The 17,316-nt window shown below is 37.3% G+C and overlaps 1 protein-coding gene across 1 annotated transcript; it reads left to right on the top strand.

Annotated features, from left to right (window-relative positions):
- Positions 1 to 8,721: 8,721 nt before the first annotated feature.
- Positions 8,722 to 17,287, top strand: FGA (fibrinogen alpha chain). The gene is made up of 6 exons (XM_054562299.1): positions 8,722 to 8,870; positions 11,021 to 11,146; positions 11,586 to 11,769; positions 13,638 to 13,783; positions 14,384 to 15,461; positions 16,373 to 17,287. The coding sequence occupies exons 1-6, from the start codon at positions 8,733 to 8,735 to the stop codon at positions 17,080 to 17,082; spliced, it is 2,382 nt and encodes a 793-aa protein (XP_054418274.1). The 5' UTR covers positions 8,722 to 8,732; the 3' UTR covers positions 17,083 to 17,287.
- The last annotated feature ends 29 nt before the right edge of the window (positions 17,288 to 17,316 follow it).

Consider the following 17,316-nt stretch of genomic DNA (forward strand, 5'->3'; position numbering starts at 1 on the left):
ATTTGATATAAAAACATAAACACAAGTCATAATCACATAGCTAAGACTCCAAGCACCTGAAGTGCAACTGGAGACAGGAGAGCTGTTTGGGAATTCTCCCAGCAGAACCCTTTGGCTCCAGACCCCTGGAGCCAGATGTGGGCCCTCTGCAAGGACCAGAACTCAGAGCAGAGAGCTTTGGGGGACACTCTGCTCAGTCCCTCACTGGTAAACAATGAGGTCAGCAGGGTGGAGCCATTACTTCATTCTGAATCTGGGGATACTGAGTTCTTAGCAGGCAGAAATCAGAGGGCACCAACTTTCTGTAAGGAACGCTTAAGTCTGTATAAGCTGGCGTGAGATTGACCTTGTAAAACAATTGACTAATTCTATGAGGGGAGGGGAGGGGAGTTTTGAAATCTGACCTTTGGCTTTGGATTCTCTTCTTTTCCATAATTTCTTTTCTAATTGTCTCCTTTCCTTGTTCTCATGAGTCCTGATTTTAAAATATCCTATTGAGATTACAGTAAATATACAACTAAATACTTGCAAGACTTCGGAAAATAGGAATGCTTGTTGCAGCACTCATTAATTCATGTATCTATGAAGGACTGACACAACTAACATTTACTGAATACGTTCGTTGTACTAGCCACTGGGCTGAATGCTGGGGACAGAGTGCACAGCAGCACCCCCCTCTCTCCCAGACCTGCTCTATTCCGTCCAGTTCTCAAGTTCCAAACAACCAAGAACTCATCCTCTGGTCTTCCTTATCTTCCCTCCCCATGTCATCAAGTCCACCTCTAAATATTTATTGTAGTCGTTTCCTTTTACATACTCACTGCCACATTCCAGATGGGACATACATCTCTTGCCAGGATAATGGTGCTCACCTTCTTCCCATCGTGCCTCCAGCCGTGCCTGCGCCGACCTTGACATGCTCCGAACCACTTCTAAACTCAGAAGGCATTCAGTCTACCCTGTAAAGTCCTTTAAGTGAGCAATTTTGTCACAGATAGGAAGAGGTATATAAACATCGATGTTTTGATGCAGTAATATGATATCAGTGATTCAGCCCCAGGAAATTATTTTTAAAAAAGAATACTAAACATTATGCTAGATTCACAAGATTTCAGAGATATGAATATAGCCATCTATTTAATGACAGTGGGAAATTTAGAAATTATTTAGCAGTGGAATAATGCACAATCAAGGTAGTTTATTAGTACAATGGAATACAAAGCAATGACTACATAATTAGCATTATATCTGAATATGAAGATGGAAACATTTACAAAGTAAGTGAAATTTTAGGATGAAAAACAATTCTACAATGATAATATAAAAAGTTATATGCATATACAGTTCAAACAAAGTATAATCTTGACATATATGCATTATTTGTACATATTTGTTCTCCCCCAACCGATATATAATGTAAAATTTAATAAAAATACTGAACACTAAATATAAAGAAGCTCAAAATTTTCTGTTTTTTCCCATGGTCACTTGTCCAATGACCCTTCTAAATATCAATTAAAACATTTTTGAGTCCCCTGTTTCTGTGGGTATCCCAAGTATGTATTGGGTCTGCACGTTGGGAAATCCAGCATTGACTGGAAAGGCAGAGCTTCTAACATTCCCTTTATACACCCCTGAATTGCTTGACTTATTATAATCAGTACATATTAATTTTGTAGTTAATTAAAAAACCATATGAGGTAGAGAAAAACATATGGACTCCAAATTTTACTTACTGAAGAGCTACAGTTTAAGCATTAAAGTGTGAGAAATATTTTCAGACTCAAATGGATCATGTCTCCACAAATAAAATGGAAATTGAAATGATTTTCTTGATCAATTAACTTTTAGAAATCGACTTTTAAGTGAAGCAAAGGCTTTGGGACTTCGTGGACTGATTAATCTTCACAACTCAAATCACAGATAACTATTACCCAACCCTTCCCTTTACTTTCCCAGACAAAAAAAAATCTCAGGTCACTGCAAAATAGGGTGGTTGAGTACAGAGCAGTGTGTGCAGTTACACGCTTTGAAAAACCTACAGAGGAAATCTTCCAAAAAGGCGAGTATTGGTACAGATATACTGTTACCATGACTTCAGGTCATGCAACTACAAGGCAGTGTTCCTTAATCACCAGAGAGGAGTAATCATTTATTGGACAAATATCAAGATTTTTAGATATATCTCTGAAGCATTACAGCTTTTTTTTTCAATTCTCCTTCTGTTTATCAGTTATACTTTAAAGACGATCTTTCAGATGTGTAGGTGCGTTGAAAATGAGTGGAAAATGAAGAAATATAAGCACAGACAACATATCTGAGATCTTTGCAAGATCTAAAATTCTTCGACTCTGACTCTAATCAGTGTACACTAGCTGAGATATTTATAGTAGGTGCCTTGGGTTTATTTAGATGATAAGGGTAAAAAGCAAAGTACATGTTCAATCCAGGGGAAAAATATCTACCTGAGGATTTCTTGTCTGTTTGATGTAGCTCAAAAACAGAGGGGAGAAACAAGTTGATGGTAATAAGACAAGTTTAAGTAGATGGAAAATATTGAGTTAGTGACAAAGAGACCGAGAGTGTGGGAAATGTCATTTCATATCATTTTTTGCTGTGTGTGCATGTGCTTCTGTTTGTGTCTATCCCTCAGGAGTAGAAGCTGAATTGCCACACTTCTAGTACACCACCCTCATTCATCTGTGCTTGGTCACTCTCTTGATTGATTGATTCTTTTTTATTCAAACTTTTTTTCTTCCCTTTGTCCCCATAATAAACAATCATTCCAAAAGATTTGATGTGTGTTTCTTTATTTGTATGCATTCTTATAAATCATGGATTTTTCTTTTGAGTTATGTATTTTTGAATTACATAAATGGCATTATGCAATAAATCAATGTTACTTAGAATGCTGGTCCTCAAGTTCTTTGTTAGCAGTCTGCATTAAGATAAGTGAAATAATGGAACATAATCATGTAGAAATATTTTCCTAAATTGTGTTTGTTCTTATTATATTTAAATGACATAAAATATAATTTTATGACCTTGGAATCTAATAATAAAAACTTGGGCTTGTATTTTTGTATATACTTTCTTTTTTAAATTTTATTTTTCTAGTAATTAAATTTTATAATCCAATAGGCCTGTAATAGGTTAGAAATTAAATAAAAGTAGTCTTCTACTATGAATACTTTGAGAAACACTGCTAAGGTCTTCATTGTACTCAGTAATATCCATAATCTCTTTTATAATTTTTCTCGATTTCCTTTGGAATCCAAATCTTAAAGCAAATATCATGTGGTTCCAAAGCTTGTGGCTATTAAAACTCTATTTTTAATTAATATCTAAATGTATTGCATTATGGTCAGAGAACATAAACTTGAAGATATTAGTTCTTGAGAGAGAGAGATTTCAGGAATTATTTTGGGACAAAGAAATTATCAGAGAATTAATTGATCCCATTAAAGTGTGTGTTATATAATCAGTCTCCAATAATGGTCTACCTAACAGAAGACTATTAATAGTATTTCCTTTAAGAAGGAAAACAAACCAAAGATAGAGAGATAATTACTGGCTTTGTAAACATAAGCTTTGGCCCGAATGGTCCAGTAGCCATGGTCCATCATGAACATTAAAGATAGGTTTGACCATTGGCCTGTAGAACATTCCTCTGGATCAGGTTTGAAAGCTTTTTGGGAAGGCTGGCAGCTGTCACAACTTCAAGCTCTTGCTCATCTCAGCCTCATTGGGAAATTATTTGAAGTTACGGTAAATTCAGGATCATGGCATTTAATCAAGTCTACCATTGGGCCAAACACATGTTTCCCAAACAAAAATTCCGTGTCCTTGTTCCCTACTCCCATTTCCCAGGCCCTCATCTAGGTCTCTGACTGCTGGTGATTTCAAGAACACAAGTGACCTCAGCTAGATTGCTGTCCTCTCTAGATAAATTTGAACATTGACTCTCCTTAAATCAACAGAGTGGGCAGATTCCAGGCAGATCACTCTGTGATCAAAGTGGCCTCTTTCAAATCCTCAGAGACAAGTAGTCAAAGTGTGACTTCAAAAAAAAAAAAAAAAAAAACAGTTAAGAGACATTGGATTGGAAATGTTTTCCTTCCTAATATGCTCTCCTTACTTCACAAAGCTGTGGCAAGGCTTGATTGACATAACACATGAAATTGCTCCAGACACAAAAACAGAATTGAATTGATTTTTGCTGTTAATATTGGTATTTCTGTATGGGATTTGAATCCAATGTTGGTTAAGTTTGGAAATATAACTTTGAAACGTTAATATTTTTGTGTTTATTTTCAATAACCTTTTCATTTTGAAATAATTTTTTATTTATGGAAAAGTTTTAAAGATACTCTGGCTTCCTATACCCATCACCCAATTTCCTCCAGTGTTAGCACCTTACATTACCATGGTTCATTTGTCAAAACTAAGAAACCAACTTTAATAGTTACTATTTTCTAACTTCCACACTTCAGTCAGATTTCACCGGTCTTTATACTAATGTCCTCTCTCTGTTCCATGATCTCATCCAGGATACATTACATTTAGTTGTCACATCTCCATAGCTTTGGTAACAGTTTCTTAGTTTTCCTTGTTTTGAATGCTCTTGACTCTTTAGAAGAGTATATTCTGGTATACTGGCCAAGCATTTTGCAAAATGTCCCTCAACTTGAGTTTCTCTTTTGTTATTCTACATAATTTTTTATTGAATTGTATTTAAGCAGAATTTTACTCAAATACCTTTTGTAAGTTACCTTGGTTTTACTACAGGACAATTCATTAAAAATAGGTTCCAATAAGAACCACAGAGAATTAAATGGTTCTTGGTAATTAAATTATCCCCTACTTTTCATAAAATTCCTTGCTGTGAAGTCTAAGTGCATCACAGATGCTATTTCCCCAGATCTCAACATATCACTATTAAACCGATACCACCTGATAGATTTTGTCTGCTAAACTTTAATAGAAGAACCACAATGAAACCAGCAGAGGAGCATGCCAAATTTAAGGGATTTAAGGTGTATGATCCTAGAATGAATCCATATTGTAGAAATTAACACATCAATTATTCATCCATATAATAGAATTACTTTTCAAAAATAGCATTTATACTTTAATAAATGTTCAATGCAAAACATTTGATAAATCAAGTTAAATTTAGTAAAGCCTATTATAAGTAAAATTGGTTTATCTTAAAAACTCAATTATTTAATTGATAATACAGTCAGAAATAAAAATATTTATTCTAAGAAATAAAGCACTGAAAAACTCAGGACTTACTTCACTTTCAACTCCCTCTCTCTCTCTCTCTGTGTCTTTCATATGTACACACACATGCACACACTCATAATTACTCAGTGGAGGCTTGATTAAACATGCGTAAGGAAAAGACCATAAAAAGTATGGATAAAAACCGCAAACAAGAATGATTATTACAGTATTAGAAAATCTTAGAATTTAATCTCAAAATTACTAAAAACTAATTTAATTAAATGACCACTAATCTGGGCACAGTTCAATTATAAAAAATAAGTGAATTTCTTTCCCAAGTAAAGATTTAAAGAGAAATGCAGTATGACAGAATCAAACAAGATAAAAAAAAATTTCCCTCCTCCCTCCCATAAGTACAGTTCAGAATGATTTTCGTGTATTTTAAGAAATTATCATCTTCTCTTGACGTCTATAATTTTCTGGACAACCATCTAGAGTCAGGGTAGAGATGAAGTCTAAAAAGAAAAGTTCCATTAGTTGCTCTTGCACAGATCATCATACGAACTCATTCACCTTTCCCAGAAAGCAGCTTGGTTAATAACAAACTTTTACTACACCCATGAAATACAGGACACAGATACAGAAAATAAGACAAAGCTCAACAGCCTTGCCAATGTGTTCCAGGCAATCCTTTTGAGGCCAGTGGCCGTTGCAAAAACCTGAGGCAAAGGCCCCAAAAAGAGGATTTTAAATGCCAGAATCTCCTAGATTTTTATAATTCATGCATTTCAAAATTTAGGAATTAATTTAGTACTTTAGTAATGTATTCAATACCATTTTAACAAAATATTTCCTGTCAAAGTGCCATTACTTTCTTGTTGTTAGGACAATAATAAATGTGCATATTCATATACATTTTTATGCTAGAAGACACAATGAGTGTTTTTTCAGGAGCATCTTGCATTTTTTGGCTGGCATTAAATCTGATATTTTAAGGAACATTTTACACAACATGTAATGGAAAACAATGCCGAAGTGATATGTCACTCCCTGTTCTGTGTTCTAACAATATTTTGAATCAACTGCACAGAAGTTTCTCCATTGTTTTGTGTTAGATTAAACCATATAAATTGCAGATATTTATCATTTTGATCTACAACAATGGTAATTTTCTATGGTTTAACTTCTTATCTTCATATGCACTTGATTTTCTCAGCAGTTGTAAGTGACTTGAATGCATAAGACTATGTTATTTCTCTTTCTTACTCAAGAACATAGCATGCAGGACTGACAAATAGTAAACATACAGGAAATGGTTGTCACATTTAAATGAGTAGATAAGGAAGTAAACTGCTCTCAGAATTCAATACATTTAAAATCAATTGGTAAAGAAAAAAATATTCCTCCATTTTCCTAGGAAAGGACAAATACCTCATTCACAAGAAAGCTGAGGGTTGTTGTTTATTTTTTGTTTTGTCTGTATTTTTAAGTTATGTTTATACAATGGCAAATGTTTAGATAACTGGCTACATATTTTAGTCTTCTTTAGTAAGTTTTCATAGGTAGGTACAGTTTAAAACCCAAACATATTTACAGTGCCAGAATTTCTATTCCTTTTACACACATTATTCACCATGCAAATGAAAACTTTTCCAGTCTTGCTAAATGTGATGGCATAACAAATGTGAGAATCCCTGCATGTAAATATTTATAATTTGTGGAACATTATGTTAATTTCAAAAGGATAAATAAGTAAAAAATCCTTTTCATGATTAAAATGAAGGAAAATAGGATATAATCTTCTCGGAGAAAAATGTAGACATTAGGATTCAAGAAAATGGAAATTGCTCAAATAATTTTTCCATTTTTACTCTTTTTTTTTTTAAAGTAGGTAAGTTTTTTTTTTTAAATTAATTTATTTACTTTTTAAATACATTTGTCTCTCATTTTTACTCTTGTAAAGATATCCTTATTGTCAAATGCTTTTAAAAAATGATATTCCTGGCATTATTTGTTGTTTATTCTTCTGCATGGCTTTCTGTCTAAACAAAACCGACTTTTCCATAGCAGGTAACATGGCTCGTGCCGAGGACAGAGGGACCAGTCTGGGGCTCAGGGCAGAGGGACCAGGCCAAGAGAGGGCCCCACCCAAGGGCCCGGGTAGGGAATCCTGCCACTGGAGAGCTAACATGGCCACTTTCTACTTGGAGGCATTGGGACATTCTAGGAACAATAAAAGTTACCATTCTTGGAGCTTATAATGTATATATCTCACATGTCATACCGGGCTACAACCCTGCAAAATAAATACTGTCATATGTATTAGTACTTGCTTGCGTGGCATTGGACTAGACAGTATGTTGCAGTTTCATGCAGCTCAGTGTGGGAGAGACATGAAATAAACAAGGAACTTCCCAAATCTCTATTGTCCAGCCACGATAAAGAACTTTAAAGTAACACACAACCAGGCTAAGGGAATAGCAGCTGAGGGTGGCTGCTCCGAAGACGGCGTGGCCAAGGGGGCCTGTCTGAGGAGGTGCCCCCTGAGCAGAGGCCTGGATGAGGTAGGAGAGTCAGAGGTGCTGATACTGGAGAGAACCATGGATCAGCAAGGATGAAGCAGGAGACCGATTTATGCTAAAATGGAGCTGTTTTTTTTACCTGAAATTCGTATGTAAATTGGCATCCTGGATTATTATTTGATAAATCTGGCGACTCTCAGCAAGAAAATTTTGAGATGGAGATGAGAGCAGGGGAAGCACATTAGCGTGCCCCAAGGCATAGACGCAGAAAGAAACGGTGTATTTCCTGACATTTGATGTTCTCCAATAATTGTTAACATGTGCCGAGTACTGTACTTAGCATGTGACAATCACCGCTCTGAGGGCTTTACAAGGATTCATTCATTTATTCTTCATAAAAACATGTGTGGTAGGTTATCATTATTCCCATTTTAAAAATGAGGAATCTGAGACATAAAGAGGCAAAGTAATGTGTCCGGAACCGCAGAACTGGGAAGTGTTGTAGCTAGGATTTTAAACCTAGGATGTTTGGAGTCAGGGGCTGCTGTCTTTTGGATAGAGAAAAAATTACCTGTTCAAAGTAAGCTTGTACAAGGCCTTCAGTCGCTTTTTTAAAAGTCAGATCATCCAGCCATACATAATTCCTACCTAAAGTGAAGTATCCTTTGTCAAAACTCTGCTTCACCACGGGTTACATACCTCTGGCTTGCCTCAGCAACTCCATATTCCTTCAAGTACTCAGGTCTAGGTACGTCCTATGTTCCCCTTTGGATTTCCAAAGTCACCATGTTCCTGGAATGTGGGATCTGCCTCTATCTGTTGCTGCCTTTGCAGCAGCTTATTGGAAGCAAACAAATGTGGGGCAATTGAGCAAGAAATTCTGGAACAGCAACCTTGGAGAAGGAGCAAGGAATGTGGACAGCATGTTGACTGTGTAAACAGGACGAAGATAATGATTAATCAAATTTGCTGCAGGTTTAAATGAGATGGGAACTAGGAGTGGGGGCCATCCTCCCTTCTTGCTGCTGGAGCGCTCCCCGCGAGCCTGCTCCACCCTCAGAAAAGATGGGTTCCGTGAGGATCTTTTGCCTGGTCCTGAGTGTGGTGGGCACAGTTTGGGTATGGTTTCCTTTGTTTTCTCTTCTTGCTTTCTTTCTGGTGTTTATTTCACGGAGGGCTTGCAGGTCCGAGTCAGCTTTCCGTGTGTCTGCACACTGGTGGCTCTGTGAGCCCTGGGCTACCGAGGCCAGGTCCCAGGTGGTCTGCGCACCTCAGGAGGGCAGGGCAGTGTGGCCCAAAGAGGGAGACCTGGGGGGAGCAAAGTGTATCAGCTCAAGGGGGGAACTTCAACATCTGTAACTGAAGCTTACAACATTGTGGGGTTTTTTGTTTGTTTGTTTTTTAAAGGGAAGATATTTTTGTTGCCATAAAGCCTTGAGGTAGTTATTGCTAGTTAACAGAACAGAACATCCACATCTATTATTATTTTCTTGCTATTTGTTCAGAACAAGCAGAAGAGTGGTTTCATATAGTTTTCCTGAAAGATTGTTTCGGTGTTTCTTTTAAGACAAATACAAAGCAAATTAGTTGTCTTTGCAAATATATTACATAGCAAAGTCAGATGAGACTAATTAATTAGGTAATTAATTATGCTTTTTGGAGGCAATTATATTCTTTTAAGACAATTACTAAATATTGTGATAACTTCCAAAGTTTGACCCCAGAAATCTATAGAACTTCATTCAACAAGCCTTTTGAAACACTTTGATCTTATAAAAAAAACATAATAAACATGTTTGAAAACTAGTTACATCCAGGCTGTGAATTATTCCAATTTCTTTCTTTTCCTTCACCACTCGTAAGGCTGAATACAAGAGTAGGAAAAAACCAAAAGGGGTTTCTAACTTAATTTTCTCCATTGTAGTAAAATAATAAGTACACATTTTTATGGGAAATAAAGCTAACATAATTTGCTAAGATAATATTTTGGATAATGTAAAACTTTCAGTTATTTCTCCCTGTTACTGGCATAAATATTTAATTTTTGCCTGCTTTCATTCTTGTGTCATTTTATTTTGGAGTATGTTTGAATTTATCATCTTATTTCTTAGACAAAAAGATCGTATTTGTTACCTTAAATGCATTGTTCTTGATTGCTTGAATTAGTATTAATATTATTATTATTGAGATATTTTTAAAATGAGATGACAAATGTTAACTAATTATAAGACTAAACTATTCAAGCTTAAAGAAGTCATAGTCATGGACAGCAGATTGTGGGGGATGGAGGTGGAAGAGGGAATGAGGGGAGAAATGGTCATGGAAAAAATACACTAAAATAAAATAGTCACAGCAAAATCCTTGTAAGTTGGTGGTACAAAGTCAAAATAGCTTAAACTTAAAACCTGCATTGATTTGTTAGCATGTAAAGTCTTATAAGAAGAATATTTTTGTATCTGATTTTACCTCATAGATCACAATAGAAAAATTTTTAAGTCTGAATTTCTAATTATAAGGCATTCGAAAAAGTTGTCAGTCATGAACCATTATTTATGCTTTCATTCTACTTTTCCTCATTTCAAATACAAAGGAACTATTACATGAGTAAGCAACCTAACCTAAAAAGCATTTCTGAATCTGAACTAGCCACATTTGTGTCCTTGGTAATATTTGCTCAAATTATGGACCCCTAAGGTCGTAGTAGAAACTCAGTAAAGGAAATTATAGGAGAAAGAACTTTTTAAAATTTCCAATTATCTATCTCCAGACATTAATGAAAATTTAAAAATAAAATTTAACTAATTTTGTTCAATCAAATAATTTTCCTATGGAGCCTTTAAAAGGCCTGCCATTTATTAAATGATTTAATGTCAAACACAGTTAAGAAATGTCTACACCTTATCTCCTTTAATTCTTACAACTTCATAAAATGGATATTAGGGTTTTCATTTGAAAGATAAGAAACAGTTCGAGGGGAGTTGGGGATGGTGGGATTGAGCAAAACAGAAAAGAACCCATGGACAGGGTGATGCAGGAAAGGAAGGTGGGCGGAGGTAATGGAAAAAAGTACAATTAAAAAAACTATTAAAAATTAAAACAAAACAAAATAAAATAAAAATAAGAAACCTGAAGCCTGTAGAGCCCCAAAGCTGGCGCACGTAAACTCTGGGAAAACCTCTCCTCTTCTCGGGGTTTGACAGGCATTGCAGTGTCTTTTCCTTATCTGCTCACTGTTCCTTTCTTTTGTGTGTGTCAATGAATCCTTGAAGACTTCAGAGACCGAGCAAGGTAAATTTGTAGCTGAAGGAGGAGGTGTGCGTGGCCCCAGACTTACGGAACGACAGCAGTCTTCCTGCAGAGAGGCAGACTGGCCCTTCTGCTCCGACGACGACTGGGTGAGCAGTGGGCACGGGAAAAGGAAGGGTCCTCCTTGAGGTGGTAGAAACGGCCACAGGCTGACCTCCATAGGTTACAGAAAACGTTCCTAATGGAAATAATCGAATAGCTCCTTACATGTCAAATGAAAAGGAACCCAGTCCTGAGAACATTATTTAAATTACTTCTGATATTCTGGTCATTAGTGGGATTAAGAAATTGAATTTTGATTGCTTGTTCAGATAGATACTCGGGATCTGAATATTATGACCTTAAGATTTCTGGGGATCTAATTTATGATTGAGAGAGTCCTCATTCCAGGATTTTTCTCTGATCTCTGACTAGTCCTCTTAAACAACTTTTAAATCAATGGATGATCTGAAAGGACTGGGAATGATAGGAGCTTCATGGAACCCAAGAGATAGACACTTAATGTAATTTTTTTCTTGTCACTTTCAGAACCAAAAATGCCCTTCTGGCTGCAGAATGAAAGGGTTAATGGATGAAGTTAATCAAGATTTTACAAATAGAATAAATAAGCTCAAAAACTCACTATTTGATTATCAGAAGAACAACAAGGAGTCTAATACACTGACCAAGAATATAATTGAACTAGTAAGAGGGGATTTTGCCAAGGCTAACAGTAAGTATTACATATTAGTGCTTTGACTTTACAGCATACAACAAACACAGCATCAGAAATCCTAAATATGGTATCTCTTTTTAGCGATTGAGATTTTATTTCAAAGTACTTCATGTAAAAACAAGTACTGTGTTTCTAAGGGTACATTAACATATAACTGAATTCTTAAGGAGGGCTTTGCAATTTTGTTATCATTATAATGTAAAAAAGGCCAGCTCAGAATTGTTTAAGGTCACAGTGGAAGTCAGAACTTTGGACCGAAGGCTAGAATTTAAGTGTTTTCTTTCCGAGGGAATATACTGAAAATAAGATGGGCCCACCCTTTTGAGTAGATATATTTGTTTCCATCTTACAGAGGAGGAAACTGAGAGGCCAAGGGACTTGCCTAAAGACACAAAGCAGTCACATAATAGAGTTGGGAGTGCAACCCAGAGACTCCTCTAAGCTGATAATGAAGTTTTTTAAGATTTTAAAATACATAGCCATGTAGCTTTCTCACAGGACAAGGGCTAGATCTCATTAGGACCAAGAAACGCTGGGTTTGTTCTGAGCATGGGCAGCAAGTTTAATGAGGCCCCAGTTCCTGAAGTCTTGCTTGACTCTTTATATCTCCAGGAGACACTTAACAAATTTAAAGTCAACGGAGCAACATTAATTGCCAAGTGAGTGATCATGTTGACCTAAAAAAAAAAAAAGAAAAAGAAAAAAAAAGAAAAGTAGGAAGAAAAAGGAAGAAAAAAAGGAAGAAAAAAAATTAGGAACAATTTCAAATCTGTAGGGTAAGAAAAAAAACCTCAGTAAGAAAATCCAGGAACACATTTCCCAGTATACCATGTCTGGCTATCAAGACAAACACATCACAAGGCATACCAAAAGGCAAAAAGCACACACTGAAGAGGCAGAGCAAGCATCAGAGCCAGGCATGGCAGGGATGTTGAAATTATCATACTGGGAATTTAAAGCATCTATGACTAATATGCTAAGGATTCTAATGAATAAAGTGGATGGCATGTCCATGCAAAAACATGGGCAATGTAAGCAGAGAAAAGGAAATCCTAAGAAAGCACTAAAAATTAAATACTAACGATTAAAAAAATAAAACAGAAGTGAAGAATGTCTGTGGTAGGCTCATTAGTAGACTGGATATGGCTAAGGAAAGAATCTGTGAGTGAGAGAATATGTCAATAGAATCCTCAACAATGAATACATTCATCCCTATACGCTAGTCCAAATCTATAGAATGTATAACAGCAAGAGTGAACCTTAACGTAAACTCTGAACTTTGGATGATTATGATGTATCAGTGTAGGTTCATCTTTGGTTTAAAAAAAGTACCATTATGATGAGTGACAATAATGAGAGATACTATGCATGTGTGGGGGCAGTGGGCATGTGGGAAATCTCTGTACCATCTCAATTTTCTTAGAAACTTAAAACTGCTCTAAAAATGAATTGATAAACACACACCAAAAAAGGAAAAAAAATAGGAAATTATGAGGGAAAAAACAAAACAAAAAAAAAATCCAACGTGTTCAAGTCCCAAGAGTAAGGATATGATGAAATAATTGGAATGTAATAAAACCAATTATTTTGTTTCTTAATTACACCTTTAAAATTCAAAACAAAATTGTTTTCTGCAACTATTTGGATTACTATTTGCTAACAGAGCACCATAATTGGCACCCATGGGTGACAACAAGACTTAATATTGTCCAAAAATCAAACACCTGATAGATTTGCAACTTGCAAATTAAATATCCAGAGAACAAACTATAATGAAAATAAAACTGAGTAAATTCACTTCTTTTGCTGGCTATTACAAGCAAATCACTCAACAGCTACTTCAATGTCCATATTTTCTATTTCAGACAATGATAATACATTCAGCCAAGTATCAGAAGATCTGAGAAGCAGACTTGAGGTCCTGAAACGCAAAGTCACAGAACAAGTACAGCAAATCCATCTTCTGCAGAAAAACGTCAAGACTCAGCTGGTAGATATGAAACGACTGGAGGTAAGGAAGTGTGTGGCTCTGTCACTAGATTTTCTTATTTTTGACTACCAGGTAAAAGATAGGCAATAGTCATTCACTGGAAAGCCTACTATATGTAGAGCAAAGTGTTAATATAAATCGCTTATCTACCTACAAAGTAGGTATTATTCTCTCACCATACAGATGAAGTAAAAAGCTCAGTGATGCTAAGTAAAACTTCCCAGGGCACATAGAGGATAAATTTCAAAATCAAATATTCAATCCTTGCTTGTCTTATTCAAATTCCTGATGCTGCCAAGCCACTGAGCCCTTAGGCTCACTGAAAATCACTTCATTAGTGGTTTCTTTCAGAGGGAATAGCAGTTTGCTCTTAATCTGCTCTAAGATTGTATTATGAATCCAAATAGTTCCTACTGCTTCTTCAGACTAGCCTTACAATACCCAGCATCTCTTCCACTGAGGATACTACATAAATGGAAAATAAAGTTTTGGTTGGTACATCTCCAAGTCAAAGAAATGAAAACAGTTTCCAAGAAATAAATTAACTACTAAGAACTCAATAGACATCTTTTATTTATTTATATATACCTTTTTTCTTTATCTCTCCCCTCCTCTCTCTAGGTGGACATTGATATTAAGATCCGCTCTTGCCAAGGGTCATGCAGTAGGGCTGTAACACGTGGGATAGATCTACAGGACTATGAAGATCAGCAGACGCAACTTGAACAGGTCATTGCCAAAGAGTTAATTCCCTCTAGATACAGGCAACAATTACCACTGATAAAAATGAGCCCATCGTTAGACTTGGTTTCTAGAGATTTCAAGAGCCAGCTTCAGACAGCCCCTCCAGAGTGGAAGACACTAACGGAAATACAGCAGATGAAAATGGTGTTACAGAGATCTGAAACAGATGGGAACCCCCGAGGAGACTCTGCATCTTATGGAACGGATTCAACCCCTGAAAAGCCCAGGAACCCTGAACCTGGTAGTACTGGACATTGGAAACCAGGCAGCTCTGGACATAGTGGTGCTGGCACTTGGGACTCTGGGAGTTCCAGACCGAGTGGCACTGACACTTGGAGCCACACAAGTGTTGGGACGGGAAGTTTTAGGCCAGATAGCTCAGTGCATGGGAACACCAGGCCTACCAACCCAGACTGGGGCACATTTGACGAAGATTCAGGAAGTCTAAGTACAGGGACAAGGAAAGAGCACTACCACACAGATAAACTGGTCACTTCTGAAGGAGGAAAAGAGCTTCTGATTAGGAAGGAGAAAGTCAGTTCTGGTGGCCCAACCTCTGGCCATCGTTATTCCTGTTTCAAAACCATTACTAAGACTGTTACAGGTGCTGATGGTCGCAGAGAAGTGACCAAAGAGGTGGTGAACTCTGAAGATGGTTCTGACTGTGGGGACGCAGCCGATTTAGGCTCGTTTACTCTTTCTGGCAGGGGTAGCCTAGATGATTTGCGTTTGAGGTTCCCTGAGGAGGCTGCTCTCCTTGACCTTGACTCAACTGGAAAATTACTCTCCTTACCTCTGGTCAAAGAATTTGAGAGTAAGACCCAGCATATGGGCTCATCTGACACTTTCACCGACTTAGGGGAGACCAGCTCTCGCCACGTCAAAGAAACTTCTCTTGACGTCAGAGGAACTCGTACCTCCACCAGAAGCCGTAGTAAAACTCGCACGACCAGAGGTATCCGCACTTCTCCTTTGGGGAAGCCTTCCCTGACCCTCTAGAATAGGTTAATTATTTTTGCAATGTGCTCCCACAGCATTTTGCACTTCTTTCCTAGCCCTCTCTCATGCTTTATTAAAATCACACTGTTTTGTTCTTCATGCTAGACTGTAAGTTCCACGGGGGCAGGGACTTCGCCTGTCATGTTCATTTCTGTGTTCTCAAATACCTACTAGTGGAGAGGGTCACCGCTCAATAAATACATGTTAAATGAATGAATCCCTCTGAAACTCGATTTTGAGTTTGTTTAACCAAATTCTTTTACTGTTCAAAATATGCATTGTTGGAATTTTCACCCAATTTATTGAACGTATTTTTTAGAGTGGCTCTCACTTGAAATTGAGATCAGGGTAAAAACAAGTTCTATTAGTGATAAATGATGCTTAGTTATATTTTCTGGTTATTTGCTATTAGTCAGTACATGCAAGTAAAATTCCAAATCCATTCAGGAAAGCCCCTTTGTAATTTGTAGATGTAAATGCCACTTATATGCTTATGATTTATTCCAATGTAAGTGTATTTTTTCTCCACAGAGGGAAGGAAGGAAGAAAGAAGGGAAGGAAGGAAGGGGGGATAGGAGGAAGGAAGGAAAAAGGAAGAAAAGAAAGAACATATAAGGAAAGAAAGGAAGGAAGGAGGAAAAGAAGGAAGGAAGAAAGGAAGGAAGGAGGAAAATGAAAAAGGAAGGAAGGAAGGAAGCTAAAAGGAAGGAAGGAAAGACAGGAAGGAGGGAAAGGAAGGAAAGAAGGGACGGGAAAGGTAGGTAGGAAAAGGAAGCCAGTATGTGCCTTCGTTTAGTCTGGGCCATTCCTATCTTTGTAAAGTTAAATGAGAGTAACTTCTTCCAACCAGCTTAATTTTTTTTTTAGACTGTGATGATGTCCTCCAAACACATCCTTCAGGTGCCCAAAGTGGCCTTTTCAATATCAAGCTACCAGGATCCAGTAAGATTTTTTCAGTTTATTGCGATCAAGAGACCGGTTTGGGAGGATGGCTTTTGATCCAGCAAAGAATGGATGGATCACTGAATTTTAACCGGACGTGGCAAGACTACAAGAGAGGCTTCGGCAGCCTGAATGACAAGGGGGAAGGAGAATTCTGGCTAGGCAATGAATACCTCCACTTACTAACCCTGAGAGGCTCTGTCCTGCGGGTTGAATTAGAGGACTGGTCTGGGAACCAGGTTTATGCAGAGTATCACTTGAGGGTAGGCTCTGAGGCAGAAGGCTACGCTCTGCAGGTGTCTTCCTATGAGGGCACTGCGGGCGATGCTCTGATTGAGGGTTCTGTGGAGGAAGGCACAGAGTACACTTCTCACGCTGGCATGCAGTTCAGCACCTTTGACAGGGACGCAGACCAGTGGGAAGAGAACTGTGCAGAAGTCTACGGAGGAGGCTGGTGGTACAACAACTGCCAGGCGGCCAATCTCAATGGCATCTATTACCCTGGGGGCTTCTATGACCCCAGGAACAACAGTCCGTATGAGATCGAGAACGGAGTGGTCTGGCTCCCCTTCAGAGGAGCAGACTATTCCCTCAGGGCTGTCCGCATGAAAATCAGGCCCCTGGTGGCCCAGTAAGCTCAAAGAGCGGAAATGAGAGCGCTCTGTTTTGTTGAGTGAAGTGGAGAAAAACAATAAGGAAGATAAAGGAGTCAAGATTCTCTACAACCGAAAAATTCCCAGGTGCTATTTTATTATTTTTTTTTGTACTGTAGCTAAATGTAACTGAGACATATTAGTGCTTAAAGAAAATAAAGTTATGTGATTTTTTAAATCTTTACAACAGCTCTGTGAGTTTTAAAATTTCTAACA

Source organism: Pteronotus mesoamericanus, unplaced genomic scaffold (assembly GCF_021234165.1).
Source record: "Pteronotus mesoamericanus isolate MK-2021 breed Mesoamerican mustached bat unplaced genomic scaffold, CSHL_Meso_final contig_163, whole genome shotgun sequence".
NCBI classification, from domain to species: domain Eukaryota; kingdom Metazoa; phylum Chordata; class Mammalia; order Chiroptera; family Mormoopidae; genus Pteronotus; species Pteronotus mesoamericanus.

Bases quoted from the DNA above. Each gene is read 5' to 3' on its own strand.
- FGA (XM_054562299.1), top strand. From the start codon at position 8,733: ATGAGATGGGAACTAGGAGTGGGGGCCATCCTCCCTTCTTGCTGCTGG. The intron at 13,784-14,383 runs GTAAGGAAGTGT...TCCTCTCTCTAG, and splicing joins TAGATATGAAACGACTGGAG to GTGGACATTGATATTAAGAT. The intron at 15,462-16,372 runs GTATCCGCACTT...TTTTTTTTTTAG, and splicing joins TAAAACTCGCACGACCAGAG to ACTGTGATGATGTCCTCCAA.